General features: G+C 39.2%; 1 protein-coding gene across 1 annotated transcript in view; it reads right to left on the bottom strand.

Annotated features, from left to right (window-relative positions):
* Positions 1-4781: 4781 nt before the first annotated feature.
* MAPK12 (mitogen-activated protein kinase 12) overlaps positions 4782-27597 on the bottom strand; it is a 40313-nt gene continuing 17497 nt past the window's right edge. The window contains exons 5-12 of the mRNA XM_069850282.1: positions 19852-19881; positions 18108-18155; positions 13608-13722; positions 12896-12967; positions 11019-11098; positions 10207-10285; positions 8450-8623; positions 4782-7655 (exon numbers count right to left, since the gene is read on the bottom strand). Of these exons, the coding sequence (XP_069706383.1) occupies positions 7585-7655; positions 8450-8623; positions 10207-10285; positions 11019-11098; positions 12896-12967; positions 13608-13722; positions 18108-18155; positions 19852-19881 (669 nt within the window). The 3' untranslated portion in view covers positions 4782-7584. The remainder of the gene's footprint in view (positions 7656-8449; positions 8624-10206; positions 10286-11018; positions 11099-12895; positions 12968-13607; positions 13723-18107; positions 18156-19851; positions 19882-27597) is intronic.

The raw sequence follows: 27597 nt of genomic DNA on the forward strand, positions 1-27597 counted from the left end.
TAGATAAGGCTAACACAGAAAAATGAAGGCAACTACTACTTCAAATCCTGCCTACTTCCAAGTTTCCATTTTTCTCATTTCCAAAAAGAATGGACCGTTTCTTGTTCAGGCTCTTCGTAACCAGTCTTACTGACATGCTCATGTTTTTTAAGACCTAACATTCTTGGACAAGAATAAAGAGATTTAGTCTTCTATAAACTTCATAACTGATCAGAAAGGATGTTTGAAACAGCTGATGATGCCACATCACCATACTAGAGAAGAGTTTATTAAACCTGAGGGAGTGCTTGGGCACTCTCTGGTATGAATTTGGCACATCAAGGCAAACCAGTCTTTGGGGCACAACAATGCTCTCTTCGCACAGCTTGCCTCTTCAGCCTTTCCTGAACATTTTCTCACAGGAGGTCATGCTTACTCGACTGCTAAGGCCTGAGGTAACAGTGCAAATTAATTTTCCCTTTACATAAATAATTTATATCTCAAAGCACTGTAATGGTTCCAAACACTAAATACAGAAAGCAATTAAACACCTAGTAGACATGGAGAAAGTTCATAACTTTAATCGTATCAAATCCAGGTGAATAAACCCACTAATCCAGCCATAAAGCACAAAAGGCTATAAAATCCATTGAGAAACCTATGGAAAAGTAGTGATGTTTTGTTTTAGAGATTTGGAATGGGAATACTGAGTAGCTATAGTAATTATAGTTATAGTGAGCTGTTCCTGAAACCCACTCATTTTGGACTCTCCTGATAGTAACTTGTTTACATACAGTCACAGTTTCACACCTGTTCTGGTAATTCAGCAACCCTAAGGTAAAGCATTACCAGAGTATTTAGAAGCCATGAGGGGAGTCATGTTTAAAGCTTGTGATGTGACATGGGACTGGGAATTTATTTATGTCCTGGGTAATTTAGTTCTCCCATTCTGCCAGCAGGCAGGACTCAGTCTCAGCATTCACACTATTCTCCCTTCTGTGGTTTTCGAACCTCAGCTGGAAGTAGCTACCCTGGCCATGGTTCGGACCCACACAGTCCAGGAGCCTCTCCCTATGGTCACCACAGGGAAGGGACTGCCCTTGGCTGCACTGGCTCTGAGCTGGCCCCCAGCCCTGCAGCCAGACCTCTGTGAGCCCATGGAGATGCTCTTATGACCCTTACAGCAGAGCTCACCATCACGCAGTTTACTGCTTCACAAAGGTTGCATTTTGATTAATTTATGGCTAGAGGGCAGTGGCACAAAGAGATTACAGTCATATGTACCCATCGGTTTGGTGTGAGCACAACTTTCCAGGCTCTCAGGCCATGTCTCTGCTAGTGTATTAACCATACCTGGGGCAGCTTGCTGGATCTAAGAAATCCAGCTGGCGAGATGTTGCCCAGCCTCATGCTACAAAAGCCTCTTACCCTCCAAAGCCAGCTGACTGCCCCCCGCTGCCAATTATGACTGGCACCCAGCCACTGCCTGCTCCTCAGACCACAGCTGCCCCGGCCCAAAACTGTGTTAGCGATTTAATAGAGCAGGCAGCTGGAAGTACTCCCAGCCCTGGTGAGTTTGTTAGTGCAGAGCCCAGGTGTCCAACACGCAGCTCCCTCTGGGCTTGTATGTGCAAGCATGAAGCACTCCCTGCTGTAAGCAGGCACCCAGCTCTCCTCCCAACCTGCCAAAACAGGAGGAACTGTCAAAGCCAGCTTTGGCAGATGTGGGGAGAGGGACCTGTGGCTTCTACATGGAATCATTTTGGATACCACAACCATGAGACAGTCCTTTCATGTCCTTCACGCCACCTTGTTTTAGCGATCACATAGTTGCCACCTTCTGCAAAAGCTGGAGAGCAGGGGCTAGAACGTCTTCTGGTAAAACATACTAACACATTGCTAGAGAAGCCTTAGTCATTGCCCTCAGAGCAGGTGGTACCACATGAAGAAAATTGTCATAAAGCCATGTGATAAAACTCATAGACAAAGAACTCACCTAGGTAAACTGTGTTGATGGTAGCAATGATATGGTCAGATCGAGACTGTCAGGGCTATGATGAACCCCTAAAACGAATATCCCTGTAGCTATATTTTTGCCTGGAAATCCAGAATTAATAACCCCAGCTAACATGCTCACCGGAGATAGCTCACATTTAAGGTAATAATTTAAATGCAATCAGTTACTTGCCTGATTTGATCATCTTGTTCCGGCAAGATGGAAAACTATACCTGTTTCTAGATGAATATATATTTCTGGAGGATGCTTTCTAGGGAGTTCGCCACATTGTTGTGCTCCACTCACCACTTGTTCTTACAAAGGTGCCCTTCTTCAGGACTAGCAGACATTTTGTGTGCACCAGTCATATTTCCTCTTTATTCCAAGTTTAAACTATGTTCATTTTCTGCATTAAATAAAATGGCTTGGGATTAGGAGTTCAAATTCTAAGAAAAAGTACTTGGTTATTCCAGCCATGGCTCAGGTTCTTCCCGAGTAGCAATTTTGATTCCTTACAATTGACCTTTATTTTATTATATTATTATATATATTATTATTATAATTATTATTATTTTATATTATTATATTATTTTATAACATATCCTAGATCTTGAGAGGGTTTGTCTTAGAGAAAGCTTTGATAGTTAATGTTTTTCTCATTACACTTCTCAGCCATATTTTCTCTCCTTACAGTTGCACAATACTGTTTTTATAAAAAAACCTCAAATTAGAACTTGACTCAAACCCCAAAATGTAAGGAGTTTCCCAGAAACAGCAGAATGTTTGGACAAATACCAAAGGGTGCTGTTTGGTGGCAGGAAATCTGTCGTGTACAAATGGGCTTTTAACATGCCTGAAAAAAAAGCTGTCGTGGCGCAGGCCCCCAGTGGACTAAATTCCAGTGGTTTCCGTAGCTGTAGAACTGGGCTGTTATAACTCGTGGTAATTGTGATAATATTGTGTTAATGTTATAATGATGTGATAATATTATAATGATATAATATTGTTATAATGACAATAATGAATTTCCCATTAATATCAGACTGAATTGGATTAGGTGTCAGTCTTTGGTTGTGTCAGGATCATGAGCATCACTCATATGGGAGCCTGGGTGCTGCAGGCACCGTACAAACAAGGCAAGAGACGTTTCCTGTTCCCTACGAGCACATCTCCCTAGGACACTGCAGGGCAAAAACGAGAGCATTCTCGACCTGGGCCTGAGCGATTCCTTTCACTGCATTTCATTTGTTTCCTTCACTGCTTGCCTCATTTTTCCTCTCAAAGATAACAGCACATTCAAAATCCTTCAATGAAAGGTGTAAGAGTTGCATGCCTGGAAGGCTCAAAGTTAGCTGGGATATGCACCTCATCGCTTACTGATGAAGTAGACCTTGGAGTGAACTAGAAAACTCCAGCATTGAAATGTAACAAGGGTAGGCATAAAGGAGCTCTGTTTGCAGAACAGAGTAGCAGCACATAAAAATAATGAATCTTTTAATTACTTTCCTTGTCTCCTCCACAGGGGCCTGCTGTTCCTGGTAGCTAAAAAGGTAAAGGGCTAAAATCCTTCCCATGCCCGATAGCTGCATGCAGCTGCTAGATGGCAATGCAGTTTTTGGATCATTACGTTACCGTACCTGTGGGCCGCAAACAATCTGTGCACAAGAGCTGCTCATTAACCGATAGCCCCTGAAATTACAAAGAATCATAGAATCAAGGTTGGAAAAGATCTCCAAGATCATCCAGTCTGACTGCCAGGAATCCAGTCCAACCGTCAGAAGTCCTCCTCCCTTGATCTTTCTCCAGCTTGTGCTTATGAATTCTTAAAAATACTTAGGAGGAGATTTTAAGTGCTGTAGTCCATGAAACTGCTTCTGGTATTATTTGACTTACACAATCAGTTGCCCTACAGTGTATTCCAGCAGAGATAACAGGTGTAATGAGTCCCTATTCTTTCCCTGGTATCTGCAGGGACCATGTGAAACCCTACAGGCATATTTCACACCAAGGCCCAGTGAAAGCATCTAACAGATGCTCTGACAAACTTAGCTGAAGCAGATCAGAAGGATCCAATACGTATTTGAAGAGCAGATCAGAATGTAGGAAGCTCAAAGAATCCCACCCACACAGCTCATACGCCTCATAGTTCCAAATCAAGAATAAAGTGGATCTTCTGTAACCATTTTGCAGGACATTTTGCCCTCTCCTCAGTGTCATCCTGTGAAAACCCCAGAAAATTATCACGAAGAGAAACTGTGAGCTGCATTTGGCCCACAGCACCAGATTATCAAAATTTAGCATGAAAAATGAATCTTCAATGCAAGGAAGACTAATAGTAAGGGGACAATCTTGCTCCAAGATTCAGGGGTCACCTGGATTTTCAGGGAAAAGGTCCTGTATATCCTTCCAGAACTCTGAACTCAAAACTTCCCTGTCCCACTTGAAGACACATGTGCTTGATGACAGTTAATCTGACTTTGGCTTTTCAAGTCAGGCTGAGGAATGCATGTGCGATTAAGAATGGAAATTCTGTCCTTCAGATCAAGCAGAGCTGTCTGGTAAAATCCAGGATGCTGCAAGAAATAACTGGGTGGAGTGGGACAATCAGATCAGCTCTGTGGGTGACTTAAAAGTTAGGAAAATGGGAGAAAGGTTAGGATCTGTGGTCTGAGTTCCAAAATAAACTACATCAGCAGCTCATATTACATGAAATCTACAATATTACTGTATTTCATACAGTTCCCTTAAACCAAAAATGGTATTTTCAAAAATGATTTTACATCTGGGAATACATATGGGGCAAACATACTGTGTAAAAAAACCAACAAACCCCCAACCTTTATTTTTCACAATACATTTCAAGTACATGCAGAATGTATTTACATTTCTCTTTAAGGCAAACAGAAACTGAGTTCTTATTCCTGAGTTGCTTAGCACCAGCAGAAATAGCAAATAAAAACCTAGGAAATTCCTCTCCATTTGAGACAGCAGCTGCCTCCCATGCAAAATATTTCTGGTTTCACCTTGCATTTCTTTTAATGAGCTATTTATACTAATAATCTCTCTGTCTGTTTGGAGCCATTTCTGCAGATTTCAATCTCTCAGCAGAACTACCTTGCCAAGATGCGATTAACTTTTGTTATTTTACCTCATAGACTGTTTGCTGACCAGACAGCACAGCAGTACCTTTGTCTCACCTGGTATATGCATCAAGGTCTTCTCTTCAGTTATTTTAAAAGTTCTGTATTCCCACAACTCTATTACTTAAACTAACACCATCTTCTTAAGTCTTTCTCATGCAGCCTAGTGGTTTCTCCAATGCTGCACTAAGATTAGTGGAGGGAAATGTTCACCTTGGCCAGTGGAGGTTTTAAGGCCTGAGTTCTCTAAAGCTAAAGCAGGGGGAAGTGAAAATGCCCACTGAAGTGCTGGCACTTACAAAGAAAACACAAACTAGTTTTTCAATGAAAAAACATGCTTGAAGTCTTACGTTGGAGCCATTTGCATTAATGCCCTGTCCCAGGAGCTGCTTAAGGCCAGGTTGGATGACGCTTGGAGCAACCTGATCTAGGGGGAGGTCCCCCTGCCCGTGCAGGGGGGGTTAGAACTGGGTGACCTTTTAAGGTCCCTTCCAATCCAAACCAGTCTATGATTCTATGATTATATCAAGACTTCAGACATTAGCTAGAATTTGGGATGTTGAATTTCCATTTAAAACACAGAGGGAACATTTTCAAAGAAGTTTGTGACATTCCTCCATTGCCCTTGGCTGGCTCTATCAAATCCACCACTTTTCTTCCATGATTTTCAAGAGGACTACAGGGCATGATCATAAAAGAGAAAACATCTACTCAGTAAAAAATAAAGCTCCCGTTCCTATTTAACATAAAAATGTAGTCTAAGCAGAAAGACAATAGTGCAAAAGTGTTCTTTTCTCAGTGATCTGTAGTGTTTTGTATCAAATTACATTGTCTGCTTTTTTTTGCATGCAGTCCTGAAACTATAATTTCTAATGACTTGTCAAATACATCAATAATTCAAGGTTTCTTTTACCACTTATTCGGACTAGGTGCCTATATCAACTAATCAATGTTTATCACATTTTTTAAAGAAATGCTAATATTTACAGGTTTTTAACTTAAGCATTCATTGAAATAAACAGAACAACTGTACCTTGATTAAACTTCTGGTTTAAATTGGTTACATAAGTAAAAAAAAATCCCAAATAATTTCTTACTTTTGTTTCAGTTATTACCTGCTAAGATCAAACATCTTTCTTCACAACTGCTTCACTTAGTAGCAACACACAACAACATATTGCATTGGGAATAACCCACATTCAAACATCCCACGGTAAAGAGGTGACCTTTAACAAGGACAAGCAATGTCATAAAAGAAATTCTTCCCCAAAGGTTTGCCAGTTTCTTTTTCCTACCTCTGAGAGATTATTACAAACTAAGTAACTAGGAAAATATAATAATGAACCCAGAAAGTAGGAGGAACTCATCAAGCGTCTAACCAACATCCCATTAGGAAGCTGACGCCCTCTGGTAAGGCACTTCCTACCAGAAGGTCTGAGAGTTTCCCCGCCAAATAAGACATTTTCAAAAGGCTAAAAAACGGAACAGTTGTTATTCTGCACCTGGCAACACCTTTATATACTGTGAAAAAAACAGCTTGCTGCTGCAGCGTAGCACATTTACCTTCATTTTATTTTCTCTAATGTGACTGCATGCAGCTCTATTTCCAAAACCAGCACTGCTGATTCTATAACCAGCACGTCCTCTGACATTTCATCATTTCAATACTAAGATGCTAGCGAGATTACAAAATTTTAGAAAGTCTTAAGAACTTCTCCCTGGAAATCCTTGATCCTTAGTCTTATTACACAGAGAAACTGCACTGTATTCAGAGGAAAACATCGTACCCCTTGACAGTGATTGCTCCCCTAGCAACTGCTCATCTAGCGCATTTGTCAAATCTTGTCCTGCTATGCTGGTTACTTTGAAAAAGTCTAGGACATCAACGCTTCTCTGCTTCTTGCCTCTTGCCCAGAACTGTCAGAAATGGCTGGAGCTCAGGTTCTCCTCCACTCACATAGGACAGGGGACATAAGCATTCATTCAGGCTGTGAGCCTGCTATCTGCTGCACTAGCTGAGGTAGCAGGAGGAAGTCATGCAAATTCCAGAGGAAGTCATGCAAACACTTCTTGCATTTAACACAGTTCGATGGCCTTGGAAAGCAGTCATGGCACATCTCTGACACGCTCTGTGCTTGCTTAGGGTGGTAAATTGTATTCTTCTGATTTCTGATTTGAAGAATCAGTTTTACCTGCTCTTTTGAGGACAGCATCAGGTTACCACAGTCTGAACCCTTTTATGGAGAAGGAAGGAGTTGTAGGCAAGAATAAGTTTCTGGACAGTTTTGAAATACTACTTCCAAAGGCACCAACTTCCACGTGTAGGGTAAAAAACAGTGCTCTTTCTTACAGTGCATACAAAACAGATTACATCCAGTTTATTTATAAAAGTTTTATACACCTGAAATATCACAAACATTTACAACTTCCTTGCTTTCTGCCGAGTTCTGAAAAGACCGAGTCACACAATTACACTGCTGTCTCCTTTGACTCTGATGTCTGGGGTGGCTTGAAGTTCAATATCTCTTTATAGGTAATGCCTAGAAAACAACACAATAAACATAGCGTTGCTGTTCTAATCAGAAAAGGAACTGCAGAGACATGAGCAAGGTGCAACCCTCAGCATGATCAGGCTCTCATCTAGCTCAGGAAGAGAGAGACCTCTTCAGGCAAGACAGAGAGAAAGAGTACAAAAAGTAAGGGAATCAAGGATTGCTTTTTCACCACTTCAGATCTGAAGCAGTAGCCCAATACTGAACTATTATAGGTGCTTTCAGAGGGATGTGAGCCTTGGCTTTACAGTATAGGGGGTAAAAACCTCAGAAAGAGCTACTGAGCACATCAGCTTTAAATGTTGAGTCCACAGTTAAAAGACAAAATACAAACTTCAGATACAAGATGAAAACTAGATTCAGATTTAAATCTCAGCTGAGATAGATTATGTTTCCTCCCCCTGAGAAAATCTAACTTAAAAATGAAGGCCAGCAAACATTGCAGTCCTATAGAGCCAACAGTTGAGGAATCTGTTGGCCTGTGCTATCCACTGGAAGGAACATGTTAGAGAAATGGTTTCTTTCCCATATTGCAGAATATGGGAGGTCAGACACATGAAGAAATAGGAGACAGAGGAAAAGGAGGTGGAGAAGAAACTCTGGGAATTATTCCAGAAGGTCTTAATAAGAGAAGCACCGACTTATCACTAGTGTTTCTTTATCTTAGTGCTACTTACTGTTCCATCAAGAGCAGAAAAAGTAATTTGTAAAGGGGAACATTCATGTTTCTGAATGGCCTTTCTATGTAGTCATTTTTGAAAATATCACAAAACTAAACTTACGCTTCCACTCATCCAATGGAAGATCCATGTTATCAAATGTATCATCATATTTCTCAGCTTCAATTTCTTCCTCAGGATCATGAATTGGTTCAAAGTAAGGATGCATCAAAGCCTCAGCTGCTGTGACTCGCTTCTCTGCATCCAGCACCAGCATCTTCTCCAAAAGGTTTACAGCTATTGAACAGAAGACAAACAGTGCATTCCAATCACGCCACTGATTCCAGCTTGCACAGTGACATTGCCCAGGAGATATTTTAAATAAATACAGAGTTACAAAGCAGAATAATTCGGTATTAATTCTATACCTAGTGGGGCCCATCTGCATGACGAAATAGTCCTGTGCAGAAGCCAGGATGTGTGCAAAGCCTGATGCAACAGAGAGAAGCTTTGCTTCTGTATGCAATACAGCCACATCACTTCTGCTTGAGGACCACTGCATTTGGGGCTTGCCCAGGTGTCTGTCATCACTGCTGCCACTATGCCACAGTTCTAAGGTACTTCATGACCTGACAGCAGCAGGAAGAACAGCTGGCCGCAGAGCCAATGTGAATTGTTCTACCAAGTCCAAGCCCAAGCGCATTCTGAAGTTCACTAAAACACGCCAGTTGCCCATGCTCAGAATCTCAGCGCTGAATTTATCTGCTACGTGTTTTTATGACCTCAGCCAAAATAATTAATGAAAATCTTGTATGTTCCTCTCCAGTGGATTTTGGATCAGGTTCACTGTTAAGGCTGTCACAATGGGCTAATATAAACAGATATGATGAATGATTTGTTTATTCTCTGTTTTTCTGTCCTGGGTTCCTGGTTGGGTGGAGCAGCTGAAGGGAAGAGGAGGCAGCAGCATAGGACAGGATGCTGCAACTCCTGCTTGCCACATTGCGGATTCTCTCCAGCCTCCTCTCCCAGACCATGAGCAGTTAGTTCTCTATGCAGAGAAGCATAGAAGCAGCCAGATGAGCCCAGAAGTGATTGAAAGAAATGTCTTAAAAACTAAATGGAAATGTGTCAAGTTTGCTGTAGCTGAAAAGGTCAGTGAGCTAACCATGCAAGTCAGAGTAAGAGCTGCTTATTAACCAGGTTTATTTCTGTTATATCTGAACGCACAATTTTAACTTCTTAAATTGAGAAGATTCAATTACCATAACTGATATTCTAATAAAACTGGCTTTGTGAGTGTTCAGGTCATTGAGGAATGGATAAGGTTTGTGGAGAGTCATCTCAGAGCTCTGGCTGCCTCAAGTCGTGTCACAGTTATGCACACTTGGCATGCCCTTCTGGCTGTTTGTATCTATCAAATCCAAGCCAGTACTTCTCAGGAATGCACAGATGTTTCTCAGGATGTATTAATTCCATGACTAAAATGTAAGATCTCTATTTGCTTGCATTTCTACAGTTGATCTGACTGAGCTTTCAGAATTATATTTCAAATACAATACACAGAAAAATCTATTGTGTATCTCCAATTTCCCAGGGCTCTTGAGAAAGCTGCTCCAGTAAAACCATTAAGCAGATGCTGGATTGGAGCCTAAAACACGAAATACTTCATTTCTGACTCTCCTAAGAAATATCTGACTCCTGGCAGGGTCTAAACTTGGCAAAGTCCAGCCACTAAAATCAAAGTTATGAATTATGGAAAGCAAGAGACAGAAAAGTACAAGAACCATCACATCACCTATGACATGACTGATACTGCTGCTGCCTCCAGTGCAAACAAGAACAAGATAAATTGTACACATCCACACAAACTGTCTTACCCAAAGGATTTGCGTACTTCAAGATGGATGCAAAATCTTTTTTCTGGACTTTTGGGAGGCTTTTGATATAGTTTTTTGCCTTAAAAGAACCACAAATATTTGATTAGATCTTTGCTGCCTTTGTAATGTGACAACATTAACTATACACCTAATAGGTAAACACACTTTGATAGCATGTTGCACAGATGGATATTTTTGGGTCATAAACCTGATTACATGCACCTTCTTGTTGAAATCAACTTACTTTTTAAATCAATCCTTAAAACTGTGATTAAGAAATTATAATGTAAAGCTTTAATAAATATGTATGCAAAATTTGAAATAACATGATAGTGACTAAAGGAATTCCTAGACGTAAACCTCATACAGTAATTTATCAGTATTTAAATTGTATAGTTAGTCTAATGATTGACTTTATTTTTTTATAGTAGGGGCTTAAGGATTCTAGAAGGACATCCACACAAGAACAGGAAAGACAAAGTGAAAGACATCTGCAGAATAAATGTTTTTTTTGAATAGGTTCATGTTTTCAGTACATTTCTGATAAAGGTAGTAATGCATCAGCTCAGCTGTTGATATGGTACACACTGGAAACTTTGAAGTATTATATTTAAACAGATTTTTCAAGTGTCCTGATAATTTCCTTAAATCCCCAGTAGCTATTCTGAGTGTGCAAAGTATTTCAAGGCAGAGATGTGCCATCAGGGGTCATTTCAGTAGTCAATACGTATAATCGCAGCCAGTCTAAGAACCGAGCATGGCTTAACTCAAATCAAGACATGTAAAACCAGCTGACAGAGCAGAATACTCACATCTTGACTCTGTAGTTTTTGAACAAAATCTTGAGTTGGTGTACCTGTTATTTTCATTATTTCTGTGAGTTGGTCCAGATCTGAACACCAGAAATAAGGAACAAAGTCTTTCACCATAAAGCTAAGCAATTTGCAAAAATTGTGAGTTTCTTTACTGTTGGAGAATAAAGCAAAAAACATAACGCAAGAACTGAAGAGAAGATTTATAAACAATGAGATGAAAGTTCTCCATTTTTCTTGCAAAAGGCAAAGACACTGGAAGCATCTGAAATAAAATATCCTATAGTTTGTTAACACATAATTGAATTATCTGCAAACTCCTCTAATATCATCAGGTCTCCTTTATATTTTGGGTCAAAATCAGCCCAAAAGTATTGAAGTATCTAAAGAATCAACACAGGTATTGCATGCATTGCCCTGGTCTATCCAATACTGAGGTAACGTAGAGGCTAATGCTGCAGAGAACCATGATATGACTTGTTTGATACTCTGGTAAGAGCAGCAAACAAGAAACTAGAGGCTAGATGAGCACCCTGCACATGAGGATTCTAGGAGGACATCCACACAAGAACAGGAAAGATTCCACCAGCCTCTGCAGAAAATGGCAATGGTGGGTACTGCTCACGAAATAAAAAAATAAAATCCCCTCCTAAGATTGCAGGATAACCTATTTATAATACTAAAAAAAAAACCAAAACCCCTTATTCACCTATCCACAGCTGAACCCATGGCTGCATTTCCCTGACAATAGGTAATACTGATTCATATTCTCAAAGACCAGCAAGGACTAATTTCCTTAACAACACAAGATGTAGAACCTCACACGATAAATCTGAAATCTCTAAAAAAACCCAGTATGACTAAAATATTATCTTTTCCATTCATATTTACAGTGCAACTTGAAAATGACTCATTCACTTCCTTATTTATGTAACAGAACACTCGAGGTTAGCATTTAGTTAAGAAATGTTAATTTAGTTAGTCAATAGCTGTTCTTTGGCAAGCATTTTAGTAGTTTCTCATTACGATTAAATCTGTACAGCTGAAATAATTTGATGTACCCTACTCTTCCATAGTCACCATCACTTTTCTGGTGAATGCAATCTTCCTTTTTTAAGTTTTTCCTCACAAAATGAGAATAATACTATCCATGCAATCCTACTCTTACATGCAAGTCCTCAAATACAAACATAACTAAAATTAACAGTTGTAATTCTGTAAACAAGTACTTGGAGATAAGCAACTTATTGATTCCAACACCACAAGGGGAAAAGTAATGCAAAAATATTAGGCTGAGCTGTCAAGCCAACAAAGCTGGGAAACAAAAAAGCCTAAAAAATTCTTGCTGTCTTCCTTAAACACCGTCTTCTACTAACTACTGCAACTACCACTGCCAATGAAGTATCACTTGAGGTTTAATTATGGCTTAATCTTTGGATGCTTTCTGTAAATCTAAAACATTTAACTAGATCTTACTTGCATAACATTTTTTGGTTAGAGTATCAAAAAGTATGAAATGGACTACCATGCACACCTAAGTCCATACACTACAGCAGAATCTTCTTGGTGTGTTCTGAATTTGCGGAATCTAGTACTTAAAAAAAAATAAATCTTTTCTATCATCACAGAACCTTTTACCAGATGATTTGAGACATAGTTCAAAGATCACCTATCTTCTTCTACTGAAAAAGTACAATAATACAAGTTTTAATATGCAGATATGCAAAAATGGTACAGATATCAGATAACCAATTAATGAGAAATGCGCAAGACATTTTACTATTCAATTTATGCTCTGTTCTGAACAGACCTCCCACATCACATAAGAACCTCTCACCATTTTCTTACACTAGTGTCATAAATTCAATGAAGGATACGATCATTTCCTTTGAACAGAGGCCTCCCCGTTATCATCTCAGCCATTATACAGCCCACAGACCATATATCAACTGAAAAAAAGACCCATAGTGACATTAAATTGCTGAATACTTGTCCATTTAAAGGTACATAAAGTTTAATTTAAAATGTATTTCAAAGAAGCGTAAAATTTACCTTTATAGCCTGCTACAAAATAAATGAGTGCCTTGCCAAGTATGACAAGCAGCACAGGTAAAACTACTGGACTTTCTAATTAGCAAACCGGAGATAACCTGATAATATGCAGGATCAGTTTCTCAGTAAGAGAGAGATGCATATGGTACATAAATTTTCAATATTTTAAAAAATGCCCAGTTATTCTAGTATTACTTGAATTCCCTCCTCCTGCCATTTCCCCCTGTCCAAGTTACAAGCAGCACATCTTTGCAGGAACACGTCAGTGCAGAACACAAGAATGCAGACCAGACTGTCACACCTCCAAATACTTATACCGCTTTCTTCTAGCCACCTTGGCACTATAACTCTCAGAAAATATACAAAAAAGCCCCCAATCTCACAACCACCAATTACCCACATTTTATCTACAAGGAAGTTTTGCATAATTATATTGTCATTTCCTCCAATTTCTCATTCACTTCAGAAACAAAGATGTGCTTTTGTATTGCCTGATTAGTGACTACTTCAGCTCTACTTCTCTGAAAAGATGCTGACCTGTTTGCGTATAATGCATCCAGTTAAGTATGACCTCAGGGGCTCTGTACCACCTTGTAACCACGTAACCGGTCATCTCACTGTCTGTATGTCTCGCCAATCCAAAATCCAGAATCTGTAGTGGAAGCACAAAGAACATCCTGATCAGACAGCTAGTTACCTATTTCATACAGACTTTCAAAATGTGGAAAATAAAAGAATTGGAGCATTTTGCAGAGGTCACCTTATTTGTGCATCTTTTTTTCTCACTGAAGTGTCTTGTTCTCATTTGAAAAATCAAGACAGAAGTAGCAAGGAGTTTTACATTTTTTTTCCCCAAGTAAGATACTCATAGAGCAACACTAAAACCTGTAAAACCAGTAAAGAAAAGAATACATTCTTCAATTATTAATTAAAAAGTTATGGGTCCCATTCAATGCAAAAAATGCCCTGGCCATGGAATGGCTATCGTAACTTGTTAGGACTAAAAGAACAGCACCCATCTCTATACGGTATTCATTGCACTCATATCCTGGGCGGCACAATCATTCAAGGGTATGTTCCAATAATAGTCTGAAGTAAGGAGGAATCATTATCTTTGTTTTATAAGTTTTAATACAAGGGAAAGCTTCCTATAGTCCCACTGAAAATATACAAGAGTAGATAATTACAATTATTTAGCCCCACTGAGTTTTCATCAACCTCCTGTGTCAACTACAGAACAACACTCTATAAGAATTGCAAGGTCAATCCAATTTTTTAAAGGAATACGCACAATTCAGCTTATTTCTAAGACTCTGAGATATTTATCTCTAGATATTGCAGCATATAGCAGCAAGATTAAAAATGAATCTTATGGCCTATTGTCTGTTTCTACAAAATTGGTTAAAGTAAAGGCCCACCTGCATGGACTATCAAAAGATGGTGCCAAAAGATGCAGCCAACAGCAAGGAAATTTCACTCCTGAATGACAGTCAATTCATAGTGTATCAGGAAGTTCATGCATCTAACAAGAAGCAATAGTTCTTGGGTAAGTAAAGTCCACTCAAGATAAATCATTCTCATCCAAAGATACTTGAATTTGTAGCTTTGCATGAACATTCTATGTGTATCAGGCTTCATATATAGCAGCAGAGCAGAAACTTTTACTAGGAGCCCTTGTGCATTAATATATCAAGAGTAATGTTTTTGTAATGCTCTCTGTAATTAAAGAGTTTGTAATATCTCAGGATAGTTTCATCACTCCCTGGAACCAGCAGAAAGGAAAATTATATTTTCATTCGTAGATCAAGAGTATAAAATGTTATGGCTTATCTTTATTGCCATACTTGAAACATCATTTTCATATCTTCCCCATAACTGCTGATTACTTACCAATTTAAAAACAGGAACAGCATGCAGAGGGAGAGGTTTTTATTCTTACCAACAAAATACAACTTACTACAACCAAAGCTACCCCTTAGAAATTTGGGTAGTGAAAATTTACTGGACTCAAAATATGTGCAGCAAAAAAATATACATTTATATACAGCTTTCAAATTCATTCTACACATAAAACAGACATTATGTCTTCCCAGTAACACAGGAGGCGAGGTGGAAAAAAAAAAGTAAATTCAATATAACAAGTAAAAAGCCACATGTGGTACCATCTATTCCAACACCACATTTAGGTCTCTTCCTCACTAAGGCTTGTGACACTTGGAGCTGGAGACAGCTAAAATATCATTTACATTTGTACTTGTGTAAAAGCAAAAATGAAAAGAATTTTGTGTGCTCTTTATTAACTTTGAGATTTCCTTTTATTAACATATTCACTAGGCTCAGGAACAAGCATATCCTGTCAGTACTTAACATGGTACCTCTTCAACAAACTTCACATGAAAATATTATTCTCATATTCACTTCTTCCATTTTTCAGCTCAAAATTCCAAAGCAATTTTGTGAGTGAGTTTTAAAATCCTGTTTTTTAATGCAGGAATTAAAAAAGAGAGAGCAAATTCCCCTCAGCACTCCAAGGATAAGCTCCCCTTCTACTCAACATACTTAGTTTTCCTAAGTTGTTTCAGTAACTGTAACAAAAAGACCTTGTAACTTCAAGACTACAGAAAAGGCAGTGATTTCCCTTCAGGCTCCCTTTACTATCACATTTCTGATTCCTGTGTAACAGCTGAGAGCATTAGATGAGGGAGCCTGAAAGCTCATTGTGAAAAATAAAGCTGATTGCTTATTAATTAATTACCAATTCAAGGAACTGTTCCAACTTGCTTACAGCTTCATTGTTGACAGATCTTATGCAAGGGGAACTACTGAGTGCACAGAAAGGGGAAGAAAGGGGTTTGGACTGACGCTGGCAGTGCAGGGTCACAACTTGCCCACTGCATGCGCATGCAGGGGAAGCGAGTTCAACTCCTTCACCATAATACAGTTAAATCCTCGCCTTCATATTTTTATGCACACTTCTCAACATATTAAAGTTTGCTTTCTGTTTGTATGCCAAAGACAATCAGTATTTCCTAATCTGTGTTTGGTTTTTTTTTTGCATGTGGTATCAGAGCTTATTATACAACCAAGGACAGCATAATTCTGCTCTGAGAGTCAAAACCCAAAAACTAAATCTTAATGCTACGTTTTCTCCTTGCCATTTTACAAAACTGTGTTCTGATTAAGAACTATTTGCTTCAATTTATCTAAAAGCCTAAAAACATCCAAGGTAACAAAAAGATCAGTTGTGTTAAATAAGGAGATACAGTGATTGTATTAAGAAACAGTGTCTTAGACCTGGGCTGCATCTCAAAATGGAATTGCATAGTTCAGGGGGATGGGGCAGAGAAAAAGGTACGACTGGTTTTTCTAGATTTTCTTTTTTTCCCCATCACCCTAGGACCTACTCAACTATTTGGCTATCTACAAGCCAGGAGAAGACAATGGCTTTTTGTGTTAAGACAGGGAAATTTTTAAATGATAGGACCCAAAATATCTACCCTCTTTCAGCTTAAAACCATTAACCCTCATCCTATCACTACACTGCCTGATAAAGAGCCACGCCTCAGCCTTCCTGTAGGCTCCCTTAAAGTAAGGGTAGGCTGCTATACTCTACTACTCCCATGAAGTCTTATGTCTCTTTTACGAAGGAAACCTTGGCCATAAGATATAAATGGAGTTATATATCAGGGCACTAAAGACCTCATTTACATGTACTGTTGTTTTGTGGGGCTGTATAAGCCAATCATGATTCAAGCGCAGGATAGAAGATGTAGCTTGATTTTGTAATTAACTTCTGCCCATCTTTGGAAAGCAGCCTGAATGGGTACGATGAAGGCAGTCAGGGTACACGCCGATACTTGCCCTGCTCCAGGGAAGCATCAATCAAGTAATAAAATGCCATCAAAAGCACCTGCCTTGCAGTGTAGCAACAGAAACAGCCAATAGCTGATCTGCAGGAAACTGAATTAGGAATTGTCTCCCTTTATTGAATTTTTTCTCACTACTTAAGAGCAAAACTAAGGCAGAACTGATATATTCCCACCATGAAATACACTGTAGTCTGCATGCAATTGATACTTCCACTAGCTGTAACTGTGCAGAAGGAATCACTTCCAAAGAAATGAAATACTCTTGTTCATAGTGAGAAGTACGTGATTCCTCTCATGCCTCTCTGAAGTGATTAGCTCCAACTTATAAAACCAGTTCTCCATTACAGCTCTGATCCAGCTGTAACCAGGACATGTCTTTTTCTTGAAAAGTATTTTTGAGTAACTACATATAAATATACTAGTATTCATTGCAAAATACACTTCACGCAGGAAAAGGGTGACTAATACTGTCATGCACACATGCTTGGTGTGGGTGCACAGCTGTGGTGTGGACTGCTCCGTCAACACCAAAAAGTTTCTGTTCTTACACTGCCCTTCACCCCACTGGAGGGATCCCTCAAACCACTAAAATGTTGTCATGAATGTAATAAGCCACAGCACCGACTTTGTTGCCAGAGAACTTCCTCTACATTTCGTAGTCAACTCCCATGTCTTCCCTGTTAGCACTAGGTACCAGCTTCCTGGAGTGTTCTTATCTGGACTGGATATTTTCAGGTGGGACACCCTGGGCAATGCTTCTAGCATTTGGTGCAGCCATTTCTCGTGCTTGGCTCCACAATGACCTCAGAAATGGATCACTGCCTCTGCCATTTGTATGAAACGCACATTTATGTCAGTCAAGGACATACAAATAGGAGGTGAACAGATTCTCACTATTCAGGGCTCTATTTCTTAAATAAATATTTAATTATTCAGGTGGCAACTGAAGTCAAGCAAATGGAAAAGTACTTATAAAGAGTAGTCTTGTCATTTTTTTCAAGATTCTCACCACTCCTCTTCTGATTCTCTTCTCTTTCATTTTTCAGCATTCCCCTATTGACCCATCACTGAAACCAATCAGCACACCTACAGCTGTTGCACTCATTGTCTTCTGTGGTGTATTTCTAATATATCTGATTACTTTCTTTTTCAAATAAACATATCCTACCTTCAATTCACAGTCTTCATTTACTGCCAGATTTCCAGGCTTCAGATCCTGTAATCAGATTTGAAGTAGATATTATTTACTTATTTTACAGCAAGCACAATAAAGCATGCTTATCTACTAACTTTCATTTAGGCTTAGTGGTTTTCATACAACTACTTAGAACAGAAACAGGTAAAACAATGTAATAAATCTAGATTAGAAAATTAAATACAGCAAGTAAGAGAAACAAAGACACAAAGTTGAATATGTTTGGCTTCTTTCCAGTATGTTTCCCCTCCAGACAAATCAACATTTTTTCTGCTAAGAAGCCAGGAAAATACTTGCCAGTGAAGGAACTCAGTCATCTTACTGTGAGTGGGGTTCGCACATAAATTTGTTGCATTTAATACTAACACCACAATGTTAAGAATTCACATAAATATTTCTGGACTGTATGTACCGCATATCAAAATATACTTGAAAAAGGTTCCACACCCTGAGAGATGTAGGGAGGAGTACTGAAGGAATCAAACAACATTTTAAGTAAAACCCTATGCTCTCTTCTATGGGAAAATCAATTTCCTAATGAAGTCAATTGAATGTAGACTACAACATGGAAAAAAAAAATATTCCCTCAAGCCTCTTCAGCTACTGTAGAGACTTCTAATGATCTTCATAAGCTGTACTAAATTTAGCAGGAAAGGGAAGAGTACTGGCAATAACTAAGAAGATTTTGCAACATCAGTAACTCTTAGACATATGCAGTTATAAAGAAACAAAAATCAGAAACAAATTTGCCTTCAGCTTCTTCAAACCTTTGCTTGACACACTTTAGCACAAGACATTTAGAAGAATTTTCTCTCTGAACTTTTTAACAGGTATCCATCTGTTTCATACAAAGATGTTTTAAGATCAGAGGGGCCTTGGAGAGAAACAAGTCATTGTGAAGAACCATAATGAAACCAAGAAGCTCAAGAGCTATGAAGAGGGAGCTTAGAAAAAATCCAAGCAACTGTAAATTTAGATCATGAACACAGCAGTTATAGAAATGTAAATATCAATTTATTACATTATTTTGGCAGTTTGCATAGTTTTCATGCCCAGCTTGAAGCTACTATACAATGTGCACTTTCTGTGTGGTGCTCCTGATCTTTTATTACCAACAACCAGTTTCTACTGTTCTGATGCACTTCTGGGGGAAGTTATGCAGCTTGGTACCACAAGGGCATCATTCAGAACTCCTTCCTTACAGTGCAAATGTGATTTTAAGCAGACTTTAGACAGCAGGGATTCAAAATTAATCAGATGCTTAATTAATCTCAGAAAAAAATGGGGTTTTCAAGGCTGTAAAATCTGGGAATAGTTTTTCAGTTCCTATGTTTTTTACACACGCAGCTTGGAACATTAACATGATGTTTAAACAACATCTAAACATTGTTTTTAAAAATTTCATTTTCACTAAAAAAAAAAAGCCAAAACAAACTTGTATCCTTCTCAATTCAGACACTATTTGCTTTTGTGGGGACAACTCAATTTCACAAAGTAATTTGAGAAATCCCAATCTAAGCTGTATTCAGCGCAGCTGGAGTGCCCAACTGACACTGATGTAGTCCTAACATCTTGTTCCTATTGAAGAAGAAATCAAAGGCATCATCAAACTGAGACACCAATAAACAGAATTTCAGGCATATGTATGAGCATGCTTATACACAAACACCACTCACACTAGCAGAATATAAACATCTTTTACATTGTTTTCACTTACCCTATGAATGATGCCCGATGAATGAATATACTGTAAAAAGAAAAATTATTTTTTAGTTAATGGGGTCTTGATTTTAAGAAGTTGCTAGGGCAGTGGACAAAGTACTTTTTCATGGTGCTAAAGTAATATGAAATTAGAAAATGTTTATGTATTGCATAGAAGATATTTTTAGCTATGTTTTTAACATTCGGATAATTATATCAGCATTTTGCCCTTTCCCTCTCCCACCCCCAATAACAAGAAACCAGTAAATCAGTTGGAGTACTGCAAGAAATCATATGCTTTTGTCTAATTCTTCCCATACATAAAATCCCATTTCCAGTTAATTTTTGGCATTGCTAAAGAAACACAGATCTCAGAATAAATCCTGCTATTTTATATATCAGAAATGCTTTCTTGCAATCCCTGGTGTGCCATCATAGTTTAGATTCATACGCTCCAGCAACACTGAGTTTCAAGAGATCATTTAAGACCAGGATGAAGACCAGTCAAGGTCTTAGCTGAGAAGTCTCACTATGTGGTTCAGTACTTTCTCCATGAAAGAGAGGTCATGTTACAAGATGATCTTCTTTACATGAACATTTTCATTAACCTTACAGTGACCTCTTTAAAGACTCTCAAAAGTCAAACCAACAAACTGGATATCTGGGACTAGTTTTTTGGGAAGACACCTGACCAAATACATCCATCTGTGCTCGTGACTGTCGCCAAATGCTCCCTACTGAGGTACATAGTACATGATGGCCTAGAACAGATTATTTTCATCCGGATGATAAAGGGTGCCTCTAGGAATTAGTTCAGACATAGGCATCTCTTTTGCAAGGATTGAAACTCAGAAAGTCGTCCTGACCAGAGGACATGCTTTCCAAGAGTGTTCTGGGACGTCATAGTATTGTTCACTTCAGGTGTGGGGAACTCCTCTGTGAACCCCACAGACCATGCTATTGAAGGCAGATCACACTACTGACACAAAGCAATACACAAACACTAAAGGCTTTTTAAAAAGTCCCCAGAAAAGATGGATGAGATGCAAATCCCATCAGCTTCACCAGGGGATTTTTCATTTTATTCCACCCTGAAGAACGGGACAATAATTGGGAAAAAATTACTGGGAACCAGATGTAAGAGCCAGAACCAGGGACAGTCAGGGTGGTCTCATGGAGATGCACTGAAGTACTGAACTTTGCAGAGGTAACTGCTAACCAGCCACAGTCCCACCAACCACTGTCTTCTTCTCCAGCAGCCATGAAGATCAGCAGTTATGCTATTTTTTTGAAAAGTATTTTTACCTGTAAGTAGTTAGAGTTGCAATAAATGAAGAAAAAAGTGATGCCTTGTGCTAATAGCCATTTTGATCAAGGATATCACAATGAATACTTACATTCTAAATAATATCAATGTCTTCTTACAGAACCCTCAGTTTTCCACAACAGATGCTTAAAATATTCTATAGGCAATTTTTGCTGCTATGACTATACACAGTAAGGAAACAACTAGCAGACACAGGAATTTTTACACTTAAGAACACAGCATACAGAAACAGGAAATAAAAGGACTGTACCCTTTGGAGTTTTAGTTAACATAAGTGTCATCTGGTTGAGGGAGAGCATGGTTTTGCTGGTATTGTTGCCCCACTGAGATTTAATGAGTCAGCACCAAAGTCATGTTAACGCTTTTGGGAGAGTTCATATTTTCTAAACACTCTTCACACAAGACTACTGAGATTACAAGAAACTGCACTTACTTCTGGTGCCTAAGATACACAACAGCCTTTCTATAAGCTGAAATACTGCTGGTGTGCTGCAGTGTTTCTTTAATAACAGCAGCATTTTTTAAACTGCATTTTTTATTTACTGGCAGGCAGTAGCGCCGGAACTATGTCAGTCTTTACTCAGAAAATTTTCCATTTCAGTTCAATAACCTTCCAAAATGGGACTCTATTCTTACAGATTCTCCTCACTAAATTATCCATATATTGACAGATTTTTCCTTCTTAACATGGCAGGAACATTCTGACCACAGCAGACATACCCTTCACAAAGTTATCACCATTTCATCCAAACAATATCTGATTCGAGAACTCGGTTGACATGAGCAGAGTACCTTGGAGCACAGGAGCTCTGTGCATTATCCTTTAAGACAATATTTGGTAGCCTGCATAAATACTTGAATGTAAACTTCAGATTGTACTAGGAAGCTATCCAATGGTTGTCTAAATTCTAAGCATTCTTGTCTGCACATGCAATCTCTGCACAAAATAAAAAGCTAATCGAAAGGGAATTACAAAAGCCTCAGGAGAAAGTATTCTAGGCAGCACGCAAAATGAAAATGAACATAGACTTGGCATAGACTGAAGAGGAAATGGGTGAGAGGGGGGAGGGAAAGCAGAGAAGCAGAAAGAACAACATAAATGTGAAAAAACACATTAAAGAGAGATAACAGAAGGAGAGAACTAAGGCAGGTAAAAATTACAATGAGTATGGCAAAAGAAGCTTGAACAGATATTTCTATGGGCCAAGGCCTATCCCTTTGTTCTCAAATATTATACAAATAAAGAAAGAGGGCTGCCACCCACCTCCTCAGACCTATGGGAACACAAACCCAACTGGCACTCCTGCAGAGGAGGGACCCAAAACTGCAAGTGCTGGAAGTCCCAGCCTCTTTCCACCTACCTAAAAAACACTTATGTTCAGCTTGCCTTCTGTAGTCCTTGAGAATACACAGCTTTTTTGTCAAACAAAAAGAATACGAAAGCCCTTCCAAGTTGCAAGCTCATACTTAAATAAAATGTACGTCAGACTAAGGCCCAACTAGGAAATGGACAAAGGAGAGGCATGTCAGTGTTTTTAAGTGGTGTCAAATTGCATTGTTTTTTCCTACCACAGATGAAGTTAAATTCTGATAAATTACAAGACTCACTAAAGAAAGGAAATTAATATTTCATTCTTTATAGTAAGAAGACAGTAAAATAGCCAGAGCAGAAATTAACTGACAAATGAGGACTGTTTAGTATGACTGAGCAGACCCGAGGGCTTGATACTAACCTTCCTGAACTCAGTATGAACTTTCTATTGACCTCAATTATTTTTTAAATCAAGCCTGTTAGCATACGACCAATCTAGAACTAGTCTACAGGAAGAATGTAGAGATGAAGCCTGCAAGGAACTGACTTTGGAGCTTTGCAAAAATCTCTTTTATCCCTTCACAATAAATCACTCGTGGAGTTTCTTCTACATGCAGTTAACTGTCACATGTAAACAGATTGTTACAACAGAAGCATGCAATGTGGCAAAAACTATGACAGCCTTCTTCTTTAACAGACATAAATACAGATACCATAAAGCAGTTAAGCACTTTGCACAAAGGGCAAATGCATATTGAGGGTAACATTTAACACCGAAACCCACCTCCAAATAGAGTCCAAAGTCAAAAGGTCAAACAATTAATATTCATTATAAAAATGAGAGTCTAAACTTGGAAGTTGAAAGAGTTTTACAATGAGGATCTACAGAGTTGTGTATTCTCCCTTCCCACTTGTTGCAGTTATTTTTCCCTTCTAAGGCCTCAACTAAGTACTAGCTAAGTGTATGCTTTGCTTCCCCTGCCCCACCAAAAAAGCAATCTAAGTAAACATGGAAGAGCTGTCTTTAATCCAGATACCTTAAAAAGGTAAGAGAATTTCATGCAGAGATTGGCAGATCTTTTCTTAAACAGCTAACTAACTGATACCTGTAAAAGAAGAAATAAATTACTGATGCATTTTCTTTTTTCCTGCATGCTGGCAGTGTCGCTTGCAGCTTAACCCACATCCTAGCATGGACAGTGCAGCAAAAATGTCCCTCAAGCACTGGACCACTTTTGTTTCTTAAAGATATTTCTAACTAGGTGTATTACTGCTGCTGGATGAATTAGTCAAGAAGAGTCCAAAATTTAAGGGAACAGATACAGTAAAGACTGTTCTCAAATGTTTGCTGTGCAATAGGAAATGACAAAATATCAGAGTCTAGTAGCTGAATAACGTCTTACTTCCTGCTGGCAATTTTGAGGTGAGTTGTGCTCTTCAAAAACATGGGTGAAGAGCCAAAATATCCAGACAGATCACCTCTTATAGAAGATCCAACACAGTTACAAAGAGATACCAATTTACTAAGACTATCTCAGCATCCCTGCCTTGAAAATGGAATGAGAACTGCCCTCGTTTTTATAAAATCCTGGGAAAAGTATCTTGCATCGAGAACTTCCAGTTCTTTTCTTCTGTGGTGGGTTGACCTTGGCTGGCCACCAGATGACCACTGAGATGCTCTTTCACTCCCCTTCTTCAGCAGGACATGGGGGAGAATATACAATAGAAAAGCTCATGGGTCAAAACAAGGACAGGGAAATCACTCACCATTTACTGTCACAGGTAAGACAGACTCGACTGTGGAAGATTAATTTAATTTATTGCCAATTAATAACAGAATAGGATAATTAGAAACAAATAAAACCCCTAAACTCACCTTCCCCTTATCCCTCCCTTCCTCCCATGCTCAACTTCACTCCTGACTCCTCTACTTTCTCCCCCTGGGCAGTGCAGAGGGATGAGGAATGGGGACTATGGTCAGTTCATTATGCATTGTCTCTATGTGCTTTTTCGTCATTTTTCTCCTCTGTTCCAGTGTGGGGTCCCTCCCACGGGAGACAGTCTTTCACAAACTACTCCAGCATGGGTCTTTTCCACAGGATGCAGTCCTTCAGGAGCAGACTGCTCTAACTGTGGGTCCCCTGGTGACCACAGATCTTGCCACAAAACTTACCAGGAGCCTGCTCTAGCATGGGCTCTCCGCGGACTGCAGCTTTCTTCAGGGCACATCCACATGCTCCAGCACGGCGTCCTCCACAGCCTGCAGTGTGGGTTCCTGCTCTGATGTGGTCCTCCATGAGTTGTAGCGGGGTAACCTGTGTCACCACGGTCTTCTCCACAAGCTGCAAGGGATTCTCTGCTCCAGTGCCAGAAGCATATCTCTCCTCCTTCCTCACCGACTTTGGTGTCTGACAGGGTTGTGCCTCTCACGTTTTCTCACTCCTCTCTCCCAGTTGCTGTGCAGCATTTTTTTACCCCTCCTTAAATATGTTATCACAGAGGTGCCACGAACATTGGTGATAGGCTCGGGTTTAGCCAGCAGTGGTCTGTCAAAGCCACACCTGCAGTCCTCCACTACCAAACCTTGCCACACAAGCCCAACACATCCTCTTTAATTCCTGCTCTGTTTTCTTCAGATGTATGCCAGGCATGCACAGTTGCTCCACTTGCTTTGCACATTTACTGATCCAACGGACTTCAGTGTCAAACTTTGAGGACCACAAACTCCTCTCTATTGGCCTCTGTGAGATAATCTAGGCCACTGGGACCAAAATATATTTCTAGGCCATTACACTGGAATTAAATTAATTATTCATCCTTTCCACTACACTCAACTCAAGCCAGTGTTTTACAGTTCATATATCGCTTGCCTGAAAAATTAGCACAAATGATGTTTTTCATCTCTGCTGAATAGCCTGCCTCTGCTGGAAGCCTGTTTCCCAGTTACCTGCAACTAAAGAGACCACTCCACTTATATGGCCCTTGAGAAAGGACTTAGTAGGACATGATTTTGTAATTAAGGGACTAACGACAAAACTGAAATTATAACTCCACGTTCAAAGCCGAGACCAGAGGTGCATTCTCTCTAGTTTAAATAAAGCCAGCTTCCCCAAATCTGGCTTTAGTTTCTACATTTGTAAAATGGGAATTACAACATTTAAATGCACAACTGTAGAATAAAAGGGATAATCACTTAGTACATGTAAAATCTTGTGTGACTGAAAATCTACTGAATGAATAGCACAAAATCCGAAGTAGGGTCAAAGAGAAATTAGAAATGCAGGACTCAAAAAAAAGTGTATTTACTAAGTTTTGTGATGGGAGTAAAACCATTTACTTGCCCTTCTGCATCCATTATGAACTGAGAGACAAAGGAATCTTGGATATGCTATTCCCGATGTTTTTGTTCAGAACACCATGCTGCCCTGCAATATTATTTCTAATAGTGTTTGGCAATGCAAATATAGATCTGGAAGAAACAGGATTCTGATGGATGTGCCAGACCTTCGTGTATCAAAATTAGTTCTGTATTTCCACCGCAAAAGCACATCCCTATGCAACCCACCTTCCAGGACACTGACTCAATTTATCTCCATTTGAGCAAATGACTTGAGGAACGTCTACCCATATGTTGTTTGCTGCCGGACTGTAAAACCAAAATTGTACAGTGCAAGCAGCAGCCAAAAATGACACTAAACTCCAGACAGTTCCATGGTCTCATTACAACATGTATCTCTAGAGCAGCAAAGGGAATTAAACAGCCATAAGTGCAGGAGAAGCCTGCAGAGCTAGGTCAGTGATTTTCTTCTCTTGGAATTATGCCACCAAAGGTAAAAAAAAAAAAACCAAAAAAAGAGAAGCAATAGACTTTTTATGATCAACAGTTGTGTAAACCCAAAAAGAAAACACTGTAATTTAAGAATTGCAGAACCAATCTAGATTGAGAAGCATTTCCATATCATATTTATGTAGGTTATAAATGGACATGAAGCTTAAACAGTATAATCTTTTTGTGTTTTAAGAGATAAACAGTAATAATCACAGTCCATTTTAAAAGCCAAATATATAAAAAAAAACCATTACCAACAATAAACAGTATTTAGCGGAAAGATGAGGAAGAAAAACATAAAACTATATGACAGCAAATACATTAGAGTGATCTTTGTAAGAGTCAGTAAAATTCAAAGGCAAGTTGTTTTGCTATAGCTGTTGTCTCCGCAGTTCACAAAAGTACAAGATCCAAAAGATAAGAGAGAGATTAATATAAACATTATTTCTGAGAAGGAGTGGAAGATTAACAGTCAGCCTGACTGGGCTTGCAGTCAGGGGTTTGACAGTTTTCCTCTGAAGAAAAAACCAAAGACAATAATGCGAAATTCCAACAACTAACTTAAGGATGGAGTCTGGCTGTACTTCTTGTTGAAGTATAACTACATTTTACATTGAAATTATTATTCTCCCAGATGGCACAATCCAGCTAAGTTGCAATTTACTGGACAAGCTGCAAGACGAAGTTTTCCTATGCATTTCAAATCTAGATAAATCTGAATGGTCCCTTTTAGCCTTCTGTGAATCCTTTCATAATTTCATAGTGTAAAGTGCTGGCAGATTACATAAACAAGCCCTAGAAGACAAAATCAAGCAAAGGTGGCAGGTGCATGATGCATGAGGGGCTCCTAGGGAAACTAAAACATAAAAAGGAAGCACACATGAGGTGAAAGCAGTCAGGTCGCCCAGCAGGAAAGCGGGGACACTGTTCAAGTGTGCATATACGGAGTTAGGAAAGGCAAAGCCCACCTGTTGCTGAACCTGTGAGGGACATGAAGGATAACAAGAAGGGCTTCTACATGCACATCAGGAACAAGAAGAAAACCATTGCTAAATGGAACAGAGTATCAGATGACAAAGGGCATGGAAAAGGTCAAGGTCCTCAATGCTTTCATTCCCTCCATCTTTACCAGTAACATTTGCCAAATCACAAGTCTCCAAGTCCCCTAGGGAAGTCTGGAGCAAAGAAGACTTACCCTTGGTTGAGGAGTATCAGGTTAGGGAACATTTAAACAAAGTGGATAGACCCAAGTGTCTGGACCTGGTTGAAATTGATGTGGTTTGTGCTAAATTAG

This window comes from Phaenicophaeus curvirostris, chromosome 1 (assembly GCF_032191515.1).
Source record: "Phaenicophaeus curvirostris isolate KB17595 chromosome 1, BPBGC_Pcur_1.0, whole genome shotgun sequence".
NCBI lineage: Eukaryota > Metazoa > Chordata > Aves > Cuculiformes > Cuculidae > Phaenicophaeus > Phaenicophaeus curvirostris.